The 24435-nt window shown below is 45.5% G+C and overlaps 1 protein-coding gene across 1 annotated transcript in view; it reads right to left on the bottom strand.

Annotated features, from left to right (window-relative positions):
• Positions 1–24435, bottom strand: part of grm7 (glutamate metabotropic receptor 7) — a gene marked incomplete at its 5' end in the record, with an annotated part of 174029 nt that overhangs the window by 58893 nt on the left and 90701 nt on the right. The window contains one exon of the mRNA XM_079265687.1: positions 11349–11486. Coding sequence (XP_079121813.1) covers positions 11349–11486 — 138 coding nt within the window. The remainder of the gene's footprint in view (positions 1–11348; positions 11487–24435) is intronic.

The raw sequence follows: 24435 nt of genomic DNA, 5'->3' as shown, positions 1-24435 counted from the left end.
CTTTGTGTGAACAGCAACAAGAGAATGAAGAAGACGAGGCAACGAGCAGCTGCATGCGTCTTTGTGTGCCAGCAAATATATGAGTTCATTCGGATTATGCGTGCGTGTGAAAGAGCAGCAGATACTGCCGGGATTTCTTCATCCACATCATTAACTTCCTTGTGTGTCTCGGCCCTTTTCTTTTTTTTCCAATTGTCATTTGCTTTCATGCTCTTCATCGCTCTCTCTCTCTCCTCTCATGCAATCTCTCTCCTTTGTGTCTCCTCCTCTTTCTTTCTTTCTCTTCAACACTTTTCTCTCCTACAGACGCACACAGACGCACAGACACACATACACACAGACACACACACAGACGCACACACACAGACACACACACACAGACACACACAGACACACAGACACACACACACACGCACAGACACACAGACACACACAGACACACACACAGACGCACAGACAAGCAGACGCACAGACGCACACACACACACACACACACGCACAGACACACACACACACACGCACAGACGCACACACACGCACAGACACACACACAGACACACACACGCACAGACACACACACACACACACACACAGACACACACACACACACAGACACACACACACACAGACGCACAGACAAGCAGACGCACAGACGCACAGACACACACACGCACAGACACACACACGCACAGACACACACACACACACACACACACACGCACAGACACACACACACAGACGCACAGACACACACACGCACAGACACACACACACACAGACACACACACGCACAGAGACACACACGCACACACACAGATGCACACACGCACAGACACACACACAGATGCACACACGCACAGAGACACACAGATGCACACACGCACAGACACACACACAGATGCACACACGCACAGACACACACACAGATGCACACACGCACAGATACACACACGCACACAGACACACCAGCTTTCTATCATCAAACTAAATAAACATTCAGTTCAAGCAGCTTTAAGTTATTTACGTCATTAGCAGTTTCCACAAACAATCACTGAAGCTGCTGATTTTTACTTTGAGGGTTTGGAAGCAGATTTATCAATGTCAATTAAAAATGTCACCCAATTATGATGTGATATGTCATATATATTTGTAATAACTGTGTGTGTTAGGATGAAGAAATTCATTGATAATATAATCAAATTAAATATTAAAAAACACAATTACTTCGCGAAAGGCTCAAGGTTATTTGTGTAACACGTTGCCTCCTACACTCACGCAGACATCTTCGTCTTAGAGAGCTGAGCTCAGCTAGGACTGAGTGGGATGTCTTTGTTTTAGCATCAGCTCACATCGGGAACCTGGAGCTTCTCTCCACAAAGAGTCCACAGTTCTGTCACCACGCGTTTCAAAGCAGGAAGTATTCACTCCTTCAAACCCCAAACCTTGACACTCTTGCTCTTTATATTCAAATATAAAGATATATTTATTTAAGAAATCTCAAACACATTTTAAGCAAAAAGTCCTTGAGAAGTGTGGTCCCCCTCAGCTGCTTCCCTATTTCATTCATCAGAGTTTCATAGACGTCAATCTGAAGGTCTTAAAGGGTAACTGCAGTATTTTCATCCATCCCTATTTCCCCATGTCTTCGTGTCTTAGTGACTAATAGGGACGACAGATTTTGAGGTCGGTCCAGTATTGACTGACAGCGCTGCAGACGACAGCTGCTCACAAGCTGCAATATAATCATATCGAAGCAATTAGTTCCTGTCAATTTACGTTACAACATTATAGAAAGAGTCTCGCTCAAGGAGAAGTCTCGTTCTGCAATTTCATGTGGCGACATGTTGCTGGAATAAAAGCGAGGGCCAGTCGGGCAGACTTTGTTGTGTTGGAGTACAGGAAGCATCGAGTGTTCAACGTCATGGCTGGATGTTTAGATGACTTCAATGTGGTCTTTGACTCCAGGGCTAGCAAGTTAACGACACACGTGATTAGCAACTCACAAAATTAGCCAGCTAACAACTAATGTGACGAGCTAGTTAACGACTCACGTGACTAGCGAGTTAACGACTCACGTGACTAGCGAGTTAACGACTCACGTGACGAGCGAGTTAACGACTCACGTGACTAGCGAGTTAACGACTCACGTGACTAGCGAGTTAACGACTCACGTGACTAGCGAGTTAACGACTCACGTGACTAGCGAGGTATCGATTCACGTGACTAGCGAGTTAACGACTCACGTGACTAGCTACTTAACTCACGTGACTAGCTACTTAACTCACGTGACTAGTTAACGACTCACGTGACTAGCGAGTTAACGACTCACGTGACTAGCTACTTAACTCACGTGACTAGTTAACGACTCACGTGACTAGCGAGTTAACGACTCACGTGACTAGCTACTTAACTCACGTGACTAGTTAACGACTCACGTGACTAGCGAGTTAACGACTCACGTGACTAGCTACTTAACTCACGTGACTAGCGAGTTATCGATTCACGTGACCAGTGAGTTAATGACTCATGTGACTAACGACTCTCGTGACTGGCGACTCTTTGACTGGACTCTCGTGACTCAAGAGAATAACAAAATGAGTCACGTGACCAACGACTTGACTAAATGAGTTAACGTTGACTTCACAGCATTCTCCTCGGTGAAAGTCCTGTTTTTGTTCTGATGACATAACAACTGTTTCATTTTTACCAATTTACTTAAGATTTCATTGAACTTTATTCTCCTTACAAAATGAATCAAGGCAGTGACAACGAGGAACATCGTGAGTTGATAATTATGAAATATGAAACTTCTAATATCATTGAAATCTCCATTTAAATTATATTTGTTTTCGTTCAATTTACTCTTATCCGTTTGTCTATTTACCATATTTTTATATTATATTGTAAATTTCTATATGTTTCTATTTTTAAATCATGAACTGCTCTCCTGTAAGCTGAGGACACATTTGGGAGAATGAATCTTTAAGATTTGTTTTGTTTTTAAAACATTTTAAAATGATCATTATGCGAGGGTGTGCATGCAGACAACTATGTTGTGTTGTTCAGAGCCTCGGCGTCCGCTGGGTTCTCATTAACTGACACTGTCAGCTATGCATCTCCCGTATCACTGAATATATTTCTAGAACAATCACATATGAGCTGAATTATGTATGCAGCCACCCTCTCTCTCCTCTCCACAAACAAATCCCAGTTTAACCTTTGCTCGCTCATAAACACAGAGAGGAGACGTCTTTTCCTCCAGAATATCCAGAGTCCTCCGAGAAATTACATTTTCAGGGATAAATGTCCGGAGTCAATAATGGCACACTTGAGATATAACCGGCTTCCATCCTTCCAAAACCGATATTTGGTCTGACCAAACTATATTTCACTCATATTTCTGGAAGTCCTTTAAGACAACACATGCTTCCTGACCTGTGAACACGTGAACATGTGAAACACACCAAATGATTCGATCGCACCGACTCCTGAACGGAGCCAAAAGTTCAAAGTAACCGGATGAACGCCAAAAACTCTGCTCCCAGACTCCAGGTCTGTGTCTCCATTGTCTTCTATTGCAAAATGTTTCCGCACCCGTTTGTTGTTATCAGAACAGTTATTATGAGCAGCAATCAGACTTCCATCTCACAATCTCAGCGTCACAGTTAAACATGCACTTCATCGTTTCCTGTTTCCAATGTGTTGTCTGTGTGTTTTGTTCGTCCGTTGACGATCCTGTTGAGTACGTGGACATTTTATCTTAATGAGTGATTTTTATTTAGCGCTATTTTTTCCTGCGTAAATGACGTTTCACCTTTTCTGCACCTCCTACACTTCCGCCGCCGTCTTCCCGTCACTGTTCTGCATTGCTGAGGGTAGAAACATTAATGTGCTCTGTAACGACAGCTAATACCATCCCGGTATTCTGCTGTTTCGTGGTTCTTTTGTGGCCGTTTCATTGCACCATTTAGGCGCCATTTGCATTACGCCAGGCCGTCCTGTCATTTCAAACAGATAGAACGTAGCGCCGCAGAGTTTTGGGCATTTATTTGGTTGTGTAAATTCTGTTATTTTGCATGTTTTGGAGGCGATGTGCAGAAGAAGAGGAACCAGAAGGCCATTCATGTGTTATCTTGTCTTCTGCAGAAGCAAATAAATGCTGGAAAACCATCTTTTGGGTCGTGCCCTATCCGCGTCTGTTACGTAAGGTCGGAGAAAGCTCCAATTATCCAGGATTAATCTCAGCCCACAGACACGATTCATTCCCTCAGCTGGTGATGACGCCAGTTATTTTACTTGGAAGTTTGTTTAAAGGGATCGAGATCCAACAAAAACACAACCAAATGCAACCGAAATGCAAAAAAATCTCAGTATATTTTTATATCGACATTCCCCGTAAACTGAAGTGCACAAAATCCCACGAGACTTTTCTGAGATGCCGGAAAAACCACTTTGAGCAATGAACATTGCACGACGAATGATGCAAAGGTTCAGCTGAAAAGCAAGAACCGAAACAAAACAGCGCTGTATCTGAGTCTGTAGCTCATCGGCTGTACCTTCTGTCTCTGTGCTGTTTCAGCAGACTGCGTCGTTTGTGACTGTAAGACAGAAACCTGCATCACATGTGCATCTGCCCTCTCTCTCTCTCTGTCAGTTCCAGGATTCGCTCTGAAATGAAGCACCTTCTTCAGAACCCCGGAACGTTACTGCATCATCGCACGGCTCGTGCTCCGCTCCCAACAATGGCAGCATTGAGCACACAGATGGCGGAGATATAGACACGGGAAGGCTGGTTTAAATGGAACGAGGTCAAGTTTCAATGCAGCAGCAGAAGAAGAAACACGCAGTGGAACAAATGAACTGCAGCTCAGAGCGTCGGTGTTTTTCTTTCTTTCTCCCGGTGCAGGTGAGACGCGTTCTTCAAAGCAGACTCACCAGCTTGTGTGTGATTGGTGCGAGTGTCTGGAAGGAGAACACTGCCGCTTCTTTTGCATTTAAGGGAGGATTGTGGCAAGACGTCAAATATAGCATGGTCAGCACACCTGAGCTTCAAACTATGACACGCTGGGATCCTCGAGTCAGTCTGTCCGTTTCAATATATGTGTTCATACACCAAGAGTATCTTTTCAAAATGAACTTCCATCTTCACAGGAAGTGCATGACTCGTGACTCACGGGAGTCACGTGACTAGTGACACTAAAAACTGATTAACAACTCAGGAGACTAACGACACTAATGAGTCACATGACTAACGAGACTACCAGGTGACTCAGTACACTAACGACTCTCGTGACTAATGACTCACATGCATAGCGAGTGACAGACGACTCGCGGGACGATCAACTTTCGTGAGACTGGAGACTGACGACTGATGTAAGGACTTCAGTGACAGAATGTCAACAGTTACTTCTACGTTCGAACGGAACACGAACAGCGACCTGCTGGGTGAACGTCCCGTTTGTTTGACGCATCCAGACATGAATGCATCGTGTTTGAGAGCCGTGGGCAACGTATTCTAATGACGCAGGAATCTGAAGATTTCACAAACTTTTCCTGAACCCAACAGAGTCGTTTTGTTGCTTCGACCTTCCGAAACTATTTCCTGTGAAGACGCAAGTTTGTTTTGAAAATACTTTATCTTAAGATGTACGAACCGTTGTATGAGGATACAGTGGATTCAAAGCGACTGTCACAACTACATTACATAATTACATGTCAGGAAAGGAAATGTGAGGATACAATCCACATTCTGAGCATCACACCTCATTTATTTATCTGACTTCTCAGCTTGATTTAAAGGTTGAGCCGCAGTAACCAGAGCGGCAGACATACTTCATTATTGTTATGCATGAAAATATGGATGATAATAACCTGCTCACAGTAATAGAATAAGGCATTTCAACATCCACAGCGAAGTCAGAGAGAAGGAATCAGAAAGAAATATCATCAAAAAGATAACCTGCCTGTTTCATGTTTCTGAATAAACCCGGATGAGTGTTTTCATAGTGAAACATATTGAAGGAGGCTGAAAAAACAACCAGCATTTACATTCAATTCAACATCACTCAAAACCATCACCCTCCATCAAACAGGTTGGGATGGGAAAGGCCTCTGGGGGCAGCGCAGGATGAGCAGCAAACAACATGAAAAATAAAGAAATGAACCAGAAGGCAGAGCTCGGTGTGTGTGTGGTGTTTGTTGTGGGATGTTATTTATCATTTGTCTTTTGGTGTGAAGTCTCATACATAAATGATGAGAGGAAATCAAATGGAAGAGGCAGTTTTGGCCGAGGATGAAGGAAACACAGAAGGAGACGTGCTATCAATAAACGCTCCCCAATAATCCCGTCACAGGCAGCAGCGGCGCGAGCCAGACCGCTAACAGCGCGACACCAGGAGCCCGTCAGCGCCACAGACCCCCGATCCAACACGGAGCTCCGGCTGACTCATCCCAACACTGAGTGGGATTACCGTGCTTCAGCTGCTTTACGAGGTTCAAGTCAACTCTTATCTTGAAGAACAGACATTGCGAAGAGATTCACATTTGATGATTCACAATCACGTTGCGTGTTTTATTGGAAACGTTTTCACATGAGTAATACGAACATTCAGGCTCCCTCATGTGGCTCAAAGATGTACTGCAGATATAAATAAATATGCAGAGACAAATTTAGAACCGGTGATATGTTGACATAAGTCATCCGCTGCCACTGAAATGAAGATTATTCAAATACTGAAATTCTGAAGACACAATATCCAGGATGTACTATAAATATCCAGCTGAGACGTTCAGTGTGCTGCTGCGACACCAGAAGCAGATGTTCTTACCCATTGAACAACTGGCTCGCTCAGTTGTTGTCCTTAATAACAGCCACGCCATCTGCTGAAGAGAACGAGTCCTCCTGACCGCTGAGCGCCGTGTGCCGTGACATTGTCAGAAGCTGTTTTAGCAAAAGTGTGAGGGGAGCCGGCTGTTCTCAGCTCAGCGATCGACGGGCTCCGCACACCGACAGCACCAATAATTACTCCGGCTATCTGCTGCCAGGTGGCTGCAGCTCTGAGCAGACACTGATCGGAGACTTCCATCTCCTGTTAGGAGGCCCCGGCTACACTATACCCTAACCCCTCTCTATTTCCTTGCCTGAAGCAAAGGGACCCGGAGCTCTATGTTATCTTATGAGCAGGAGTCTCTCAGTCCCTCTCTCCTCTCTGTGACCTGCTCGTATCTGTCTCCCACTCTCCATCACACACACACACACACACACACACACACACTAAACAGGACGCCCATCGGACCCACTGGCATCACTTTATCTTGGCTCCAGCCTACAAAGGCACCGCGAGCACAATGTTAACCTGGCAGCTTGCTGCTACGCTCTGAGTGAACGGTCCTCGCCATAGGCTGTTATAAACCATGTATTACATGTCTGTATATCGGTTATAAATGCTGAATAAGGGGATTAAAGTAAAGTGTTGCCGTGGTGCATCACATATTTTACAAATCAGACTGGATTTCACGAATCATATATTTAAATAGATTACTCTTTGAAGTCTTTAATCCCTGAACGTTGACGCAATAAACACAAAGCATGAAGCATAAAATATCATCCTATTGGCAAATATAATTACTTCCACATTTTCACTGCGGCAATTAAGCAGCACAAAGCCACTGAGTGCGACTAACGGCTCCCTGTAAAGTAGCCACCTCCTCCACACAAACCCGGCGCCAGCGCCCTGATGCTGCACCATGTGGCAGCGTTGTGACGGCAATAAGAGCTGATGGAATGTTCTTTCTTGAGATTACGGGCACGGCGCCGATGTGTTGCCGCAGACCGACCACCATCCATTAACCAGCATCGTTGGGGCCGCTGTGTTTGTTTTCTACATTGCTTGAATAATCATGTGGTCATGTCCGTCCATTCATCTTGTCCCGGGTTGCAGAGGGAAACGTTGTATCCCAGCATGCACTGGGGTAGGTAGGGCGTCCACTACAGGACTAACACACACTCAGATTCCCAACTAGAGTCCAGTCTGCAGGCACAGACTCTGCTATAAAGCATGTCCCTGCACCGTGGGGGACAAACAGAAAGGTCTCCAGTCAGCCGACTCAAATCCCAGACCTGGTCCCAGTCTGTCAGCGCTGATGCATGATCACGACCCTGGCTCTGAAAAATCACGCTGCACTACTTGTTTTCCCAGTTTGGTTGTGGTGTGAAACTAAATCACGCTGTCAATACAATTCACTGAAGGAGAAGGCGGGCCACAATGCAGACCCAAATAAATAGAGCTGAGTAGCTAGTAGCTAGTAGCTCAAATAGCATAGGGGAGCTAACATTAGTTCATGACGTGCTAACGCACTCTGCTAATGTTAGCTCCACAGGTTTGTCGGTAGAAACAGGTAATAAAAGATGATTTGAGAAAGTGTGAGTCATCGATAACCACATGAAGCCATTGCTGTCATCGGCGTATGGACGCACACAGTCACACAAACGCACACGTGACCCGTCATCTCCCCAGGACGACGTCTGGGAGAGATGACAGGTTACAGGTGCAGCATCAACATTTTGCAACGTAGATATTGTTGAACAGTAAATCTTCAGCATTATACTGATAAAAATGCATTTTGAAAGCCATAACCATCCTCACCCGTTGATCCCTGGTTCAGTGAAGTGTCACTAATATGTTCATAATGGGCCTCGTGTCGCAGCTCTGTCTGCTGAACACGCTTCAGCATTGGCCCACTGCCCACTGACTCTTCAGCAAACATTTATAGCTGTTCAGCAATTCAGGAGATTTACTGCTGACATCAACCTGCTTTTGTTATTATTATTATTACATAATATCCAGGAGACTCTGTGTGCTGATAGTAACACAACAGACGTGGCGACACAGATGGTGAACTAATCCGTGCCGCTTGTTGATCTGGCAACCATCCAATGTTTGAGAGTGTTTGTGCTGACCCGATTCGTCCTTGCACCATTGGATCCCCATTACAGCGATGCATCCCGTCACCTTTATGCGCGTGTATCTGTGACGGTATACCGGCCGGGTGTTTATCCGTCTGTGCGGACTCAGACGCTGCGTTTCCAACAATCTCATCTTTTATTCATGTGTTTCAGTGGAAGCTGAGGAATGTAAAAACACGCATTGGTCCGTCCAACATGAGCTACTCGTTAGCTTCCAGCTAACTACCTACAACTAGGCCAGGTAATTAGAGCTAACAGCTAACAGGAGGTGATGTCATCATGTACAACAGTACTGATTCATCGTTTTCCTGTTCGACTTTCCAAAACGACTGTTGTTGTGACACTTGGTGCCAAAAAGCTCAGAAACATTGCAGGCTGTGAACTCTTGGATGAACAGGCTTCCGGGCACAGGGTCAGGAGAAAGTCACAGAGCTCAGTTAACAGCGAGACTCCAGGATGAAAAACGCAGTTCAGCAGCAGTTTCCAACAAACAGCAGTACCTGAGAGAACTGCTTTACCTGACGAATAGCACTGGATGAGACACAGAACAAACACAAAGACAAGCAAAATGACTGGAGAGATGCAGGAATGACGCCTCGGAGATGCAAAATGACAACAGGGATGCAAAACTACCAGAGAGAGACAAGAACAAAGACAAACACATTGCAAACACAAGCACAGAGAGACTCAAAACAACTACAGCGACTCAAAACATTTTCAAAGAGCGGCAAAACGACCACGACTAAAAACAGACACAAAATGACCACGAGGATGTGCAAAATAATTGGGGATGCAAAACTATCTAAAAGAGGCGCAAAACCACAAAAAGCCACAAAACTTTGGGGACGCAAAACTACAGGGATGCAAAAATACACAAAACCACCAGAAAAGATGCAGAACAACCACAAACGGATGCAAAATGACTACAGGGATGCAAAACTACCACACAGATGTAAAACAAGCACATTTTGAGATACAAAACGAGGCCAAAGAGATGCAAACTGACCTCAGAGATTCACAAAACAACCTCAAAGAGACAGAAACCAACTACAAGTGATCCCAGCCGTCTCTGTGGTTGGAATTATAATATGTGTTGAGGGGGGGGGGGGGGGCACTGCCACTGTTTACTGTTTGTAAAATGTATATCTTTAAATATCAACCAGACCAGTTAGTCAGTGGAATAAGAGTGGGGGGGGAGGGGGGGGGGGTGAAACGTAAGAGACAATGAGACAATAAGACAAGAAGACACGGTGTTATGTTCCTCTGTGGCTTGAATCAATACTCTCAATAGAACAGCTTCATTAGTGCTGAAGGGCTGCTCCGCGCTATCCTATTGCGTCGCTAATTGCCGTGCACGATCGACTGCAGACTTAAGGGTTCCTGCGCCGCGCTTCAGACCCAGTGTCTGCAGAAAGTCAATCTGTGATGAACAGCGTTCATTAGAGCTGAGATATTCTGAGATCTTTCTCTGAGACCTCCCTGTCCAGCTCAGGATGCAGTGGATCGCTACCTTTGTTGGAAGTTCGCTCATTTTGTTCTCTGCTGGACCATAAATCAACAACCACATCCTCACCCTGAGAATAGCCTCATACTGCGGTCTTGGCATTGTGTGTATCGCATGTAATGTGGATTTGCACTTGATTTTCTCCGGCCAGAAGGTAAAGCTTGATGTTTGGTTTGTTTGTTTCTCAGCAGCGTACTGGCCTGATGTCCATGGAACCTGGTGGAAGGTGTATTATGGGCTGGATCATAATCACAGGCCGGATATGCACATTATTTTCTGTTTCGTTGACATTGCAGGAAAGAGCATCTCGCCCCTCCTTATAGATTCTATTGTTTTCCAGTGCTGCACTCCTCACACTTTGTATTGCAGACACTGCTCAGTACTTTCCCTCGGTATAAATAAAGCTTGATCTTCTTTAATTATCATAAAAGTAGCGATGCCCTGAGTCTTTTAACATTGAGCACATGCCAATCAAATCCAATCCAATATCTGTTTCTGTTGATTCTTCTTCTCTTCATATTGCAGCCTCTCATCATCTCCCGTGGATTCTGAAGTTCAGCACTTTTTCAAGCAACAGCAGCGACTGAGAGCACTGCAGTAATAAGACAATAATGATATTTCCTGCATTTACATTTAAATCAATCGAGCGAATACCAGATTAAATTGGTTATTGTGCTTCATATAATAATAAAAAAACAATACAAACTGTTTTATCTTTTAAGGAGAATATTTATGAATTAAAAGTTTGCAGAGCCCTGCTGCCTAAAGCGCACAGCTGGATGTAACTCATGGGGCTTTGGTGAGTGCTATCATCCCGACTGAGGTCGAGTCCTTCTCTCTTGCTGATGTGACGTCTGGACCCCGTCGGCAGAGGCTCACCTGTGCACTTCCTGCTGCTCTCGTCCTTCTTGGAGGAGCTCATCAGCTTGCAGTTGAAGTTCTCCTCCCAGTACTCGGCGAACCACACGTTCCTCCTGTTGTTCTCCAGCGTGCGTGACGTGAAGTATGCGTCGAACCCTGAAAGGCAAAAGGACGACGGGTCAGCAACACCTTCAAAAGAAAAGAGCTCCATTCATTAGCGGCGAGTGTGACGGCGGCACTGGAGCGTGAGCAGCAGCGACAACACGAGGACGTGTTGGTCCGCTCATCTGTTCTGCACCCAAATCACTGCTGTTCTGTAAAACATCCAACGTGCTCTCACAGACGAGCTCACCTCCTCAAGACAGAGACACATAACAGCAGTAAACATGATCCGAGAGGCAGAAATGCACCTTCTGTCGGTGTAGAAACAAGACCGGGGGTCTCGCTCTGGCCTCACGCTGCCAAGACGCCGGTGAATATTTGCATACGGCCACAAAACGTTTGGCAGGACATGAAGACTCCAGAGCAGCGGATAGAAGCGGATAGAAGCGGGTAGAAGCGGATAGAAGCGGGTAGAAGCGGATAGAAGCGAATAGAAGCGGGTAGAAGCGGGTAGAAGCGGATAGAAGCGGGTAGAAGCGGGTAGAAGCGGTAGAAGCGGGTAGAAGCGGATAGAAGCGGGTAGAAGCGGATAGAAGCGGGTAGAAGCGGATAGAAGCGGGTAGAAGCGGGTAGAAGCGGATAGAAGCGGGTAGAAGCGGATAGAAGCGGGTAGAAGCGGATAGAAGCGGGTAGAAGCGGATAGAAGCGGGTAGAAGCGGGTAGAAGCGGGTAGAAGCGGATAGAAGCGGGTAGAAGCGGGTAGAAGCGGATAGAAGCGGGTAGAAGCGGGTAGAAGCGGGTAGAAGCGGATAGAAGCGGATAGAAGCGGGTAGAAGCGGGTAGAAGCGGATAGAAGCGGATAGAAGCGGGTAGAAGCGGATAGAAGCGGGTAGAAGCGGATAGAAGCGGATAGAAGCGGGTAGAAGCGGGTAGAAGCGGGTAGAAGCGGATAGAAGCGGGTAGAAGCGGGTAGAAGCGGATAGAAGCGGGTAGAAGCGGGTAGAAGCGGATAGAAGCGGGTAGAAGCGGGTAGAAGCGGATAGAAGCGGGTAGAAGCGGGTAGAAGCGGGTAGAAGCGGGTAGAAGCGGGTAGAAGCGGGTAGAAGCGGATAGAAGCGGGTAGAAGCGGGTAGAAGCGGATAGAAGCGGATAGAAGCGGGTAGAAGCGGATAGAAGCGGGTAGAAGCGGATAGAAGCGGGTAGAAGCGGGTAGAAGCGGGTAGAAGCGGATAGAAGCGGGTAGAAGCGGGTAGAAGCGGATAGAAGCGGGTAGAAGCGGGTAGAAGCGGGTAGAAGCGGGTAGAAGCGGATAGAAGCGGATAGAAGCGGGTAGAAGCGGATAGAAGCAGATAGAAGCGGGTAGAAGCGGATAGAAGCGGGTAGAAGCGGGTAGAAGCGGATAGAAGCGGGTAGAAGCGGAGCTGCGGATCAACAGAAATAGCTGCCGAACGAACACATAACCTGCGCTGGCGTCACACAAAGAGCCCCGGAGAGGCGGCGGCGTGGAGGCTCCTCATCACATGAGGCCATTAAGAGATTATCGGTAACGATGACGATAAACAGACTTCCAAAACAGGGAACATGCAAAAGAATAAATAGAAATTAATTCAACCTCAAGACAAATTTCATGAATCCATGTGCGGAATAAAACCGCCAGATGAGCATTAACTTGATGCTGCATTGATTTATATCATCTGTGTCATTTATTATGTCCTTTATTATGTTTATTATTTTAATAAAAAAAGAGCAGCGATTCAACAGCATTAAAGCATTAAATATGAATCGTGGAAAGTCTTTGGCGATTGGACTCCATCCTGAAGTAATCTCACCGAGGGGAGGGACACTGAGGTCCAGTAAGGCCTGACCCCCCCCCCCCCCCCCCCCCCTCTGATGAGGGACGTGCAGACGTATGTCTGTGATAACCTGAAACAAAACTATTTCAATAACGTAATGTTGTGATTTTCACTCCTTAATTCACCGTAATGCAGAACTGTTGTAGAGGATATGCATTCACGCTCCATGAGTTCTTCAAGCGGCTTATTCTCTCCTTAAAGAACACAAACCAACAGCACGTTAAATCGTCTGACTGAAGGGAAGATTACCCCTTCGGCATCTTCCCGCAGCTTGAACGAAAAGCTAAATTAGAAATGTCCTTGTAATTCCTGTTCGGAGAGGAGCATTAGTGCAACAGAACGCCGAGCATACATTTGAAAAAGTTGGGATTCGACAATAATTGCATCTGGATGTACCCCTCAAGGGCGAACGCGGTGTTTGATCTTAATTGATGAGAACCCCTGATGAGTCTTAGCCTACTTCATGGAGCGGATAATGTCATATCGGGTCCTGAGGAGAAGCTGCCGAGCCACTGAACAGAATTACAACCGACCCGACCGTCATTCAATCAACACGAGAGCCGTTTCATCAACATGCTGCACAGTGAGACCGGCTGCTCTGCTGTTGATTAGTGGTTCACTGAGTCAGTATCTACATCCAGACCCGGAAGATTCAAGGGCCGCACAAACATTTCTGTTATTTTTAACATGATTATTGTTTTTTATTATTATTATTATCTTTATTATTCGATCATTATTAGTTTAATCTTTTGGCATTGTTATTTTGATGATTGTCATTATTATATTATTACTCTGTTATTATTACTATTATTAGTAGTAGTAGCATTGTTATAACAATGTATCATTATCTTTATTATTATTATTATTTTGTAATATTATTCACATTTAGTGCATCCCCTGCTAGACTCATTCAGTGAGGAGATCATTATCCAGGATAAACGTCCATTAATCCACTTCTAAAATAAAGACGTGTTTTTAGGTATTTTCTAGCGTCGCAGTAATCCAGTGATACTTGTGCATTAAGAGGTTCACTGCAAACAGGAGCTGCTAACGGGTCATTCGTCTTCCTTTGAAGAGCCTCCAGCTGAATGTTGTACACAAACAACAGTATTTAATCATTCAAAATGTGCCCTTTGTTGTCGTTTTATAATAACATACGCACCACAGCTGGTCAAAAGAGAAACGCAGCAGATGTTGCTTTGAGAGGAAATGTTTGACAGGAATAAAGAGCAAAGACAGATCTCCATGTTGGACATTGAAGGCTGGTGACTTCCCCGCTCTGCACTTTGTTTACTGCACTTGTTGTTTACTCCGAAATGTCGAACATTTTCTGGGTCAGGGACTTCAGCGGCACCGTGAAAGTGACAATAGTGACATGTTATCCGGCGAGTTACCGCCACCGCTGCCGAGACCAACGTCTGACATCTTCAGGGTCGCAGAGTCCGTCACTCTCCCCGACAACAACGTCACGTTCTATTGATTTCTTTTTCATTTCACTCGGAGAGAAGTGTCCATTTCTGAGCAAATCGTCTCTTATTTTGAAAGCGAAGCCAGCGTGAGAGCAAATCGCAATTACAAGTCCTTGATTCTAACACAGACCGAGACAAAGTGGACTAAAGCGGAAACGAAAAGGTTTGAACGTTGATAATTAACAGCTACTGAGGCTGAAAGGTGAGGTGTGCTGTGTTTTGATCATGAATAACAAACTACATCTTGTAGAGGACATATCAAACACAGTTTTGCATCCACCTAAAAGAGTAGAATTTGAATATTTCTGACCGAAACCGTGTTGGGATGACTGGAAAGCTGACGCTCCAATCCAACGCGCTCTACTGCATTCATGTGGGAGGATGTTGGTCATCAGAGTAGCCGTCTGAGACATCACTGTCAGAAATGACTTCTTGTGACTTCTTGTAGAATCACAGCCTCATGAAACTCTACAAACACAAACTAGAGACCTTGAGAAGTCAGAGGATGGATGGATTTAGATATATTGACAATAAGTGGCTTGATGAGCAGTTTCCAGCCCAGATGCTCGCCATCCAATCGAGAAATCTCTAAACTTCAAAGGTTTTGAAACCAAATCACAGCATGAAGTGTTCCTCAAGGTCTGTGTGTCTTAATGTGGTATTTGTGATCTTTCTTTGTTTTGATCAATTCTCCATTGTTATAAAACTGTTATATTTTAGCACCAAATCTGCATAACGAATGCTATTAACCTAAAAAATAACGCAACGACTTATGAGACATAAGCGAGCACAGGAATTGCGATCATATACTTCCATCATAATGTTCTTATGTGCTCAGGTTCTAAGCTTTGAGACGATGTCAACGACTTCTGTGTGCAGCTGAATCCTGGATTTGTTTGTTTCCTGTTGATTTACTCACAGAACTGAACAGTCTTCTGACCGCGCAGCCGAGCTGATGAATGCTGCTGCGCTCATCTGCTCGTTATTACCTCACCCTCCCAACAACAGAAGCTTCACAGACACCGGCGAGGGCTACATGCCGGTTACTGCGCTACCCTCTGATTGGCTGTAACAGCAGACTGAGAGGAAATCTGCAGGGCTGCAGTGATCGGATTTCTATTTGCAACAGTCAATAACCGGTTAATGACGCCAGAAGTGAACATCAGTCAAAGGTGCAGCAGTGCTCGGTCTCCATCAATGAAAACTAAATGTGATTTGAATTGGTTTACTGCATGATATAATGTAACAACACCACAATCTGCAAAACATTTCTAATGCATTTATGAGACTCATTATCTGTCATGGATTTCCTCTGATTTGATAAATGCCTCTTCCGTCCAGTGTGATTGAGTCTTCAGCTGCTGCAGCCAATCGGTAGATTTTACGGCCACTAAACCTGCACAAGCGCAACAAAAAAAAACGTGGAATTCTCAAAGCACCGGCACCTTTAACCGGCTGCCGAGCAAATACTGACGCGGCGTTCCCGTGCTGTTTGCGCGTATTTAAACGAGGTAATGTGCAAATATTCGGCTCAAACTTGGCCCCTTCTTATGACAGAGCCTCACTAAAATCAGTCCAATTCACAAAGACCAGCGCAAATAGTCACAGCAGCTACAGGGAAAGAGCTGGCGTCGTCAGAGAGTTTGGGACATGAACTCTGGTCTCCTGCTTCGAGTCCTGTGTTTGTTTGACTGGTCCACCATGTGTGGGCTCGTTTCATCTTTAAAACACATGGTCACGCTCCCGCGGCACTTTCTCTGAGCGTTGGACAATGACGTGGATGGGTTGGCATCGCAGTCGGTTGAAGGCTCGGTGTGCTCCTCACAGTGTTGTGCGTTGGTATCAGTTGCGTGACAAAGTGTCAGTAGTTGACGCGCTGGGAATGAGAACGGGCTGAGTCAGCGTTGTGAAGCGGCGGTTAGGGTTAGGAAATAAAATCACTTTGTTTAGATTAGAAAAACATAAGAAAAGGCCAAATTGCCCTCAGCTGTAGAACGTTATAATATTAGCGTAAGATATCTCGTGAATCGGACCTTGAGACGGGCCAGACAGTTGTTACAAGTGACGCACAAGATGTATGGAGCAGAGCGGCTGTGTGTTTGTGTGTAATAGCCACCGAAATGTACAATCAAACAGCAACATGAGAGAGTGGTGGACGTTAGGAATCCCTTCTGAACTACTGGTGTTGATCGCGTGAACGTGCTGCCCAACCTGAAGCGCTCTCATTATAGCGCCATCGCCGGCTCAATGTTTCAAACGTATTGCGTTGGAGTGAGGGGCGTTCATGCCGAGAGAGGGAAACAAACCAATACGAGTTTGTTTACTTGCCTCGCTGCCAGTTATCAAGCTGTAAGTGCTCCACTGATGGGAGCAGTGACTCCGCTGGGACCCCCTGATAAAGCTGCAGTGTTCAGCGAGTCTCAAAGCACTTTTTGTCCTCAAAGATGCAATTTGAATCTCAGGCTTAACTTCCACTTGTTATCTGGAATGTCTCGTATCCGATTAGATCCAGATGAGATCGAGGACACTTTGATTTCCACTCAGACACACATCTGTGTCTCACAGGTCCGTCTTTGTTTCCTGAGCAACATGCATATCAGGGTCGGTCCTCCTCCGGTCCAGAGGGAGGTGCCAGGAAGTCGTTTGATAACTGACAAAAACCCCAGAAGAAGAATTTACAAGAACTGTATCGCAGCAAGCTAACAGCTATCCTTATGCTAACACGAACATGTGGAGGAATGATGTAGTTACACTGATCAGCGTATCGTCATACAACAGTTTGTACGATATCTCTTCATACAAACATGCGTCAGCTTCCACTCGTCACATTGGATTGAAACAAATTGGAAAGCAAACAGGAAAAGAACAAGAACACGAAAATAAAGAAGAAGAGGTAGTAATGATAGTTTACAATGTTTACTGAGGTAATAAATCAAGAGAGAAGTAGAGTCATTTTCTCATAGACGTCTATACAACCAGAGGAGTCGCCCCCTGGTGGACACTGGAGAGAATGCAGCTTTTTAGACACTTCTGCATCGACTTCACTCGGCAGAACCGGAGGACGGAAAACACGTCACTTATATTAAAATAATCAAAATGTCAGACGCCAAAGGGTTCCTGGTGCATCGGTATCAGACGGCGAGACGTTTGACAAAGTGTTGTTTTTTGCCGCCCTCGGCCTGAGAACGATCTGTCAGCCCTGAAAGTGAAGCCGCCACTCTGACCCTGTGATTGCAGCAACTAATCAGAACCGGAATTTGGCTCGGTACATTTCCTCACAGACATCAGGTGATTGCAGCACGTGCATAATTAAGAAGACAACCGGGGGGGTGAGTTTCCTCTGAACCCTGGAGAGCTATTGATTGAGCATCTCTCTCTCTCTCTCACACACACACACACACACACACACACACACACACACGCACGCACGCACGCACACACACCTTCCTGTGCAACACACCGTCTTTTGCGTTCTCCTCTCGTCTTTTACGTCTCTCTGTCTCTTTCACTCTAAGCGCCACCCTTCCGTCCCCCCGTCCTCTCGTCTGTCACGAGCTCTTCTCCCGCTCTTCACTGTGACACAAACAACAACAAATGACGCTTCCAACGACAGAAACTCTGAACTTCTCTTTCTGCAAAGAGACACATGTTTTCCGGTTCTGTTGACAATATGTCTGAGAGAAAGCGGGAGTCGAGCTGGGAGACACTATAGAAAATATTTTCTTCACGGTGACACATCGGAACACATTAATCTTCACACAAGAAATAATAATGTGGAAAACAAATGTAGTTACATTCAGTAGCCCAATTGGGAATCAAAAAAGCCAACAACATCCGCCAGCAACGCTCGTCTTCAGAGGGAAAGGGAACGCTCTTTATTCATTCCACGGACAGTTGATCGGCATCTATCGGCTCCAGTTCTGATCAGCAGTGATGGAAACACGACACGTTCATTTCCGCCGTGAAACCAACTCACGAACTGTCTGCGTGCGCCTTCGCACCGTTCCAACATTCACCAACTCTCGTTCGGTGAAAATAAACCCTCGATTCAAAGAGTCAGGTGTTGAAAGAAACATCCGTCATATTTGCTGCCCAGAGCCGCCAGACTTCACTCACAGAAACAATCATTCAGCCTCGCTGGTCATCGTAAAACACGTCATTCACACTCGACACAAACCAAATTAAACTCATCAAAGACGTCTCGGTTCGTCTCTCCACCGCTCCGATGATCAACAACTTTTGTTTGAGAGTTTGAAGGAGAGACTGATTAAGTAATAGATATAAAAGTAACCACAGGAACGTCTTCACTGTTTGGTAAAGCTGCTTCTGTGCGTTCTGACATCCAACGTGTCACCACAATAAAACAAAAGACAGGAACCTTGTCTATTGGCAATGAAAAACGAGACTATTGCTTTTTTTCATCAGAGTGAGAGCAACGCATCACCTTTGAAGACACTTTGAGTGTTTCAGATGACTCACTATTCGCTGAGGTCAGACTCTCACCGGTGACTTCTGTCCTGCTGTGTAAAAAGGGACTTGAGCAAAGCTCGAGCTCTGGAAGCCAAAGTGCAGTTTCACGCAGATGAAAAGACCTCGCGAGCCGAGGTCAGTCCTGGGCCGCGGCGCTGTTCGGCCGAGCGATCCTAGAATAGTTTGTGTGACGTGTGTGACGGTTATAGCTGCTCCGTTAGCCCTCTCACCTGGAGGGCACAGGGCGGCGTTGAACCGCCATCGTAACCACTGTGTGTGTGTGCGTGTGTGTGCGTGTGTGTGTCGCATCAAATCCCTGCTACGACATGATGGCAGCATCACGAGTAGCCATCTGGTGCGCGGAGGCCGGTGTCTGCAGATCCACTCTGTCTGTCCAGCTTCACCCCCAAAACCTAACACGCACTGCTTTCATAGACTGCTTCTGCACGCACCGTGGCTGCTTTCACCAGGATGGGGGACAAGTATTTCACCGCTCGTGTCGTTAATGTCGGCACAGTGATCGTTCTCCTGCATCGTTAAACTGGCCATAATAACTCATTGGGATATGTAGCATATTTTTTCATCTTATTTTTTGAATAAACTGACATGGATGTCCAGACAAAAAATAGTAGTGCTGGGCAAGTTAACGCGTTAATTTCGCGTTAACGCATTCATTAATTAACGCCGACAATTATTGTATCGCGCGTTAACGCATTTTTTAAAATGTATTATTATTATTTTTTTATTGAAAGACAAGAGACAATACACAGACGTAACAACACGAGGATGACAAGAACAGTGGGATAAAAGCAGCAAACATCCTGTCGTCAGACTCTCACATGTTAGTGCACCTATATGCTGAAATTCACCGTAAACGCATTTAAACGCACAGATCGGGAGCGAAGGACTTTGAAAGTTAGCGGAAACATTAACGTGAGACAACATCCGGTTTCTTCAGACGAACATCCGGTTTTCAGAATAAGATGCCAACAAAGTATGAATCATATTCACATTAAGTATGAAACATGCTGCCTGCATCTCGTGAACCAAATGTTATTGCCCTTTAGTTCATATAGCAGTGCTTTAAAATAAAAGTGCGCAATACACTACTTTATAATTCATTGTTGAACTTTGCCATAACAATGCGATTAATCGCAAAAAATCCATGCGATTAATGGCGATTAAATATTTGAATCGTTGCCCAGCACTAAAAAAATAGTTATTATAAAACAAGCTATTGGTAAAATTATGAATTGCTCTCTTATTATTTTGAATACATTGGAGACGTTCAGATCGAATCACCGAACCGTCATTCATCCATCGATGCTGAAAACACAACAAACGGCCTCTCAGCCACTCAGCCGTCAGCATCTGAAGGCTGCGAACTGTTTCTTAAACTCATACATGTGATGATGTGTGCAGCCTGCTGCTTTTGTTTGGGGGGGGGGGGGGGTATGATGAATGTGAACATCATAATGAATCTGACAGAAAATCTTTGCCATGGGCCCATTGTGCTCATTGAAGCGTGCAGCTAGCTTTTCTCCAAACGCTCCCAGAGGCACAAAAGCTGTAATCACCGGTGAGCACCGGCAGAACCCCGAGTCCTCCCGGTGTGAGCGCGAGCGAGAGGCCTTCCCTTCTTTTCTTCAGACTCTCAGCTAACACCAGCTGAACGAGGACGGCAAGCGTCCGGTCGCAGGGGTTCATTCTGAGAGCGCGGAGAAAATCGCGCGCTTCACAAAACACGTGGCGAGCTCACGTGCCGGCGAATGCGCCGTGTTTGCTCGGGGCAGTTAAAAGCCACCGGGGTCTCTCTGCACTCTGTGTGTCTTGTAGCAGAATTTATTATCAAGTTTGAGTCTGGAAAGTGAGATAAATCTTTGATTCCCAGCAGCTCCAGGAGGAGTTTTATGTCCAACTCTGTCTCCTGCAGATGTACCTGCCCATACAGTTAAAGTGTACGAGGGAAACACATTTCATCTCGAATTACGGTCGCAGTGTCAGAATTCAAACAAAACAATAAAAAGCAGCAAAACTCCAAGTGCTTCTTTAGATTTAGTAAAATCGTCTGCCAACGAAAGAACAGCGTCTTTTCTGAATGGATCAAATATTAAAGAGCGATGTGTCTTTGAACCTCGACTTCAAAAAACTGCAGAAAAACGAAATCCCAACAAATCGTATTAATTAGCTGCGACCTCAGACTCTTGCAGCAGCGTGGATTTCTTTTCAGAAATGAGAGACGGTGACCTATTGGGGCTTTTCATCAGCTTGTCAATCATGACATGATGATCTAGCGTCTGGATTTATTATAAGAAGTCGATATCGAACCCAAAGACGGCGCCTATTCAGTCCAACAGAATTACTCAAAACTAAAACCTTCCTCCCGCCAGCGAGATCCCTCTCAGCCCGTAGACTTTACATGATGATGATTTTTTTATTGTTTTTCTTGATTCAAGGAAAGTTTTACAAACGTAAAAGTAGTGGATGAAAGACGTTTAACATCAAGAGTCATAGTTGACCTTGTTTACAGTTCGAGGGGTCCTGGTAACAGTTCTACAGACGTCCCTTTGAATATAATGCTCTGTGGGTGAAATACTTTTTGAAACGCGGGGATTTTGTTCTGCAGTACTGACAAAAGAAGAGTGTCCACTGGGTAATTGAAGCGAGGCTGAGCTGCGGAGCCGTATAAGCTTGTTATCACACATACATGGCCTCCTGTATATTGTATCGCCTCGTCACATGATCAATCACCGCTGCACATCTGTAGGTGACAAATCTTTTGCCTTTTTGAGGGAATATGTAGCAAATGTTACCAGTGAACTTGAGTTATTCTTTGAAGAAACTGAGGCCCTCACAGGGGCCGCTCTCCGTCCAACGTTAGAGGTCCAACTCTCTTTACGGGCCCCACCCGAGGGGCCCCAGGGTAGCTGCACTGCCTGTCTCTATTCACGCCCCTGGTGGAACAAAATTCCTCCTGGTATAGGACGCAGCTCTCCTCTGCTGGAGAGAAACCAACAACAAAACCAATAAAAAGTAGCCAAACAAACAGAGGCCATGAGGTCACAGCTAAAGCTGGAGCCGAGCAACGACTCTAATGACCGGAATTAAAACCAACTGCCAAGAGCTCGAGTAACAGCCAAAACTGCAGCCAGTAAACAAACATGAGAGAGAGAGAGAGAGAGAGAGAGAGAGGGAGAGAGACAGAGAATTACTGCCTTGAGTGAGTGGGGAAAACAAATGGCCTGATTGAAGATAAGACTAATCCTCAGTTTGAGAAGAAAACAGAAGCTTGTGAGGTGAAAGTGTTTCTTCTGCCGGTGGAGACACAAAGAAATGATTCAAAGGTTTGTTGGACAGAAGTATTACGATCTACTTTCCTACATGAGCAGAACAATGATGCTGCACCAGCACACATGTTGTAGTCACATTTGGATACCATTGCTACACACTGGTGGACTCATAAATTGAAGTTTTTATGGACATCTTGGTCATTAAACATTAAACAGTCACTTAACTTTACGAAAGTACCGTGACAGGAATCATTTTTAGGTTATTGTTTGGGATTACAATGTAATCAACAAAGAGAAAATGTCAACACGTTCTGCCCGGAGGAGGTTTTGGGAACATTTTAAGGACAGAGGAAGGTAAACAGTAACAAGGCTGCTCGAGCAAAGGACACTTAAATGTGAAAAAAATAAAGGACAGGTGCACTGATGGAGAAAGAGTGTTGGTGTGAAGCAGGAGAGAGGTTGCTTTGCATGATCAGTGTCAGCGGATAAGCGTCTCCTCCTCCCATCTCTTTGCCGTTTGTCAGATTAGTGTTGGTTCTCACAGCGCAGCCACAAGAATCCATTGTGACAGGCTGCCAGAGAGCGTTCCCAGAGGATTCGATACGTTCTCCGGGAAACGGCCATCCAGACATCCAGACACTGCTGCAGGCGAGGACACGCAGGGCCACACCAAGGGCCACGAACAGGGCCACGAACAGGGCCACACAGAGCCACACAGAGCCATAGAGGGCAACAAGCACGGCCACAAGCACGGCCACATGCACGGCCACATGCACGGCCACATGCACGGCCACACAGAACCACACAGAGCCACAAGCACGGCCATGCAAAGGGCCACGCAGAACCGTACACAATGCCACACATAGAGCCACGCAAACAGCCACACATAAGGCCATGCAAAGGGCCACACAAAGCCACAGAGGGCCACATGCACGGCCACATGCACGGCCACGCAGAGCATCTCTTGTAAAAAGCAAACAAACCGAGCTAGATATTTGGTGTTGATGTGGAAAACGCTGGTAGACTCGTTGTTTTTTTGGGGCTACACCAGTTAAAGCACAGAGCACCACTGATGCAATGAAACGTGAATCACACAGCGGCCGGTCTGGATATCACGATAAATAAATAAATCATCTCTAATTAGAAAGCATCACTCACGATGTGCAGCGCTGCCGCACTCAGGACGCCACTGTTTTTAGGAGGAATTGGGAAAGATTTCATGCTGTAGCTCCTCTGTGGTATTGATGGGAGATCATTTTATCTTCAGACCTCTGCAGCTTAATAAAGTGTTGATTTTTACCGTAACAGCTCAGCAAAGGGACTGAACAAAAATGTATGAATGAAGTAATATTAACTGTCTTTTTTTGTCCGCAGCCGTGAAAGGTTGCCTCTCTTTCATGCATAATATATAGAATTAGCATTTCTCTCTGCGCTAACACTGAGCGGGGTGACGTGTAGGCATCGACATCCGTCCTCGCTAACCTCTCTCTGGTTCATTTCCTCTTTCCATCTCGACATACAGTAAATAAATGCACTGAGTCAAGTTGTGGTACGCTGCAGAGTGGAAAGAAACTACATTTTATACTTCAAATGATTAATTATTTCATGTTATTAACGACTTAATACTTTTGATTTGATGAAGTGGAGGTGTTCGAGACGTTGGGGGCATTAACCCTCTTCTATGTCACAGGAATTGTTGACACACAATCCATCGCTTAATGAAGCGAAAAAACCAAAAGACAATTCCATTTTATAACAAGGTGTTGCGCAACAATGTTTGTGTGAAGTTCAGTATTCTATAGCCGCCTGATATTAGACGGAGATTTGCAGATTAGAGGGCGAAACTGACTCTGGGAAGTGAATCCGTCTCAGCTGGAGGCCGTAGACTCAGCGGGGAACAGTTCCCACAGCCTTCATCCTT

Source organism: Melanostigma gelatinosum (assembly GCF_949748355.1).
Source record: "Melanostigma gelatinosum genome assembly, chromosome: 3".
NCBI lineage: Eukaryota > Metazoa > Chordata > Actinopteri > Perciformes > Zoarcidae > Melanostigma > Melanostigma gelatinosum.
Note: the sequence above shows the minus strand (reverse complement) of the source record. Positions and strands in the feature narration are given on the sequence as shown.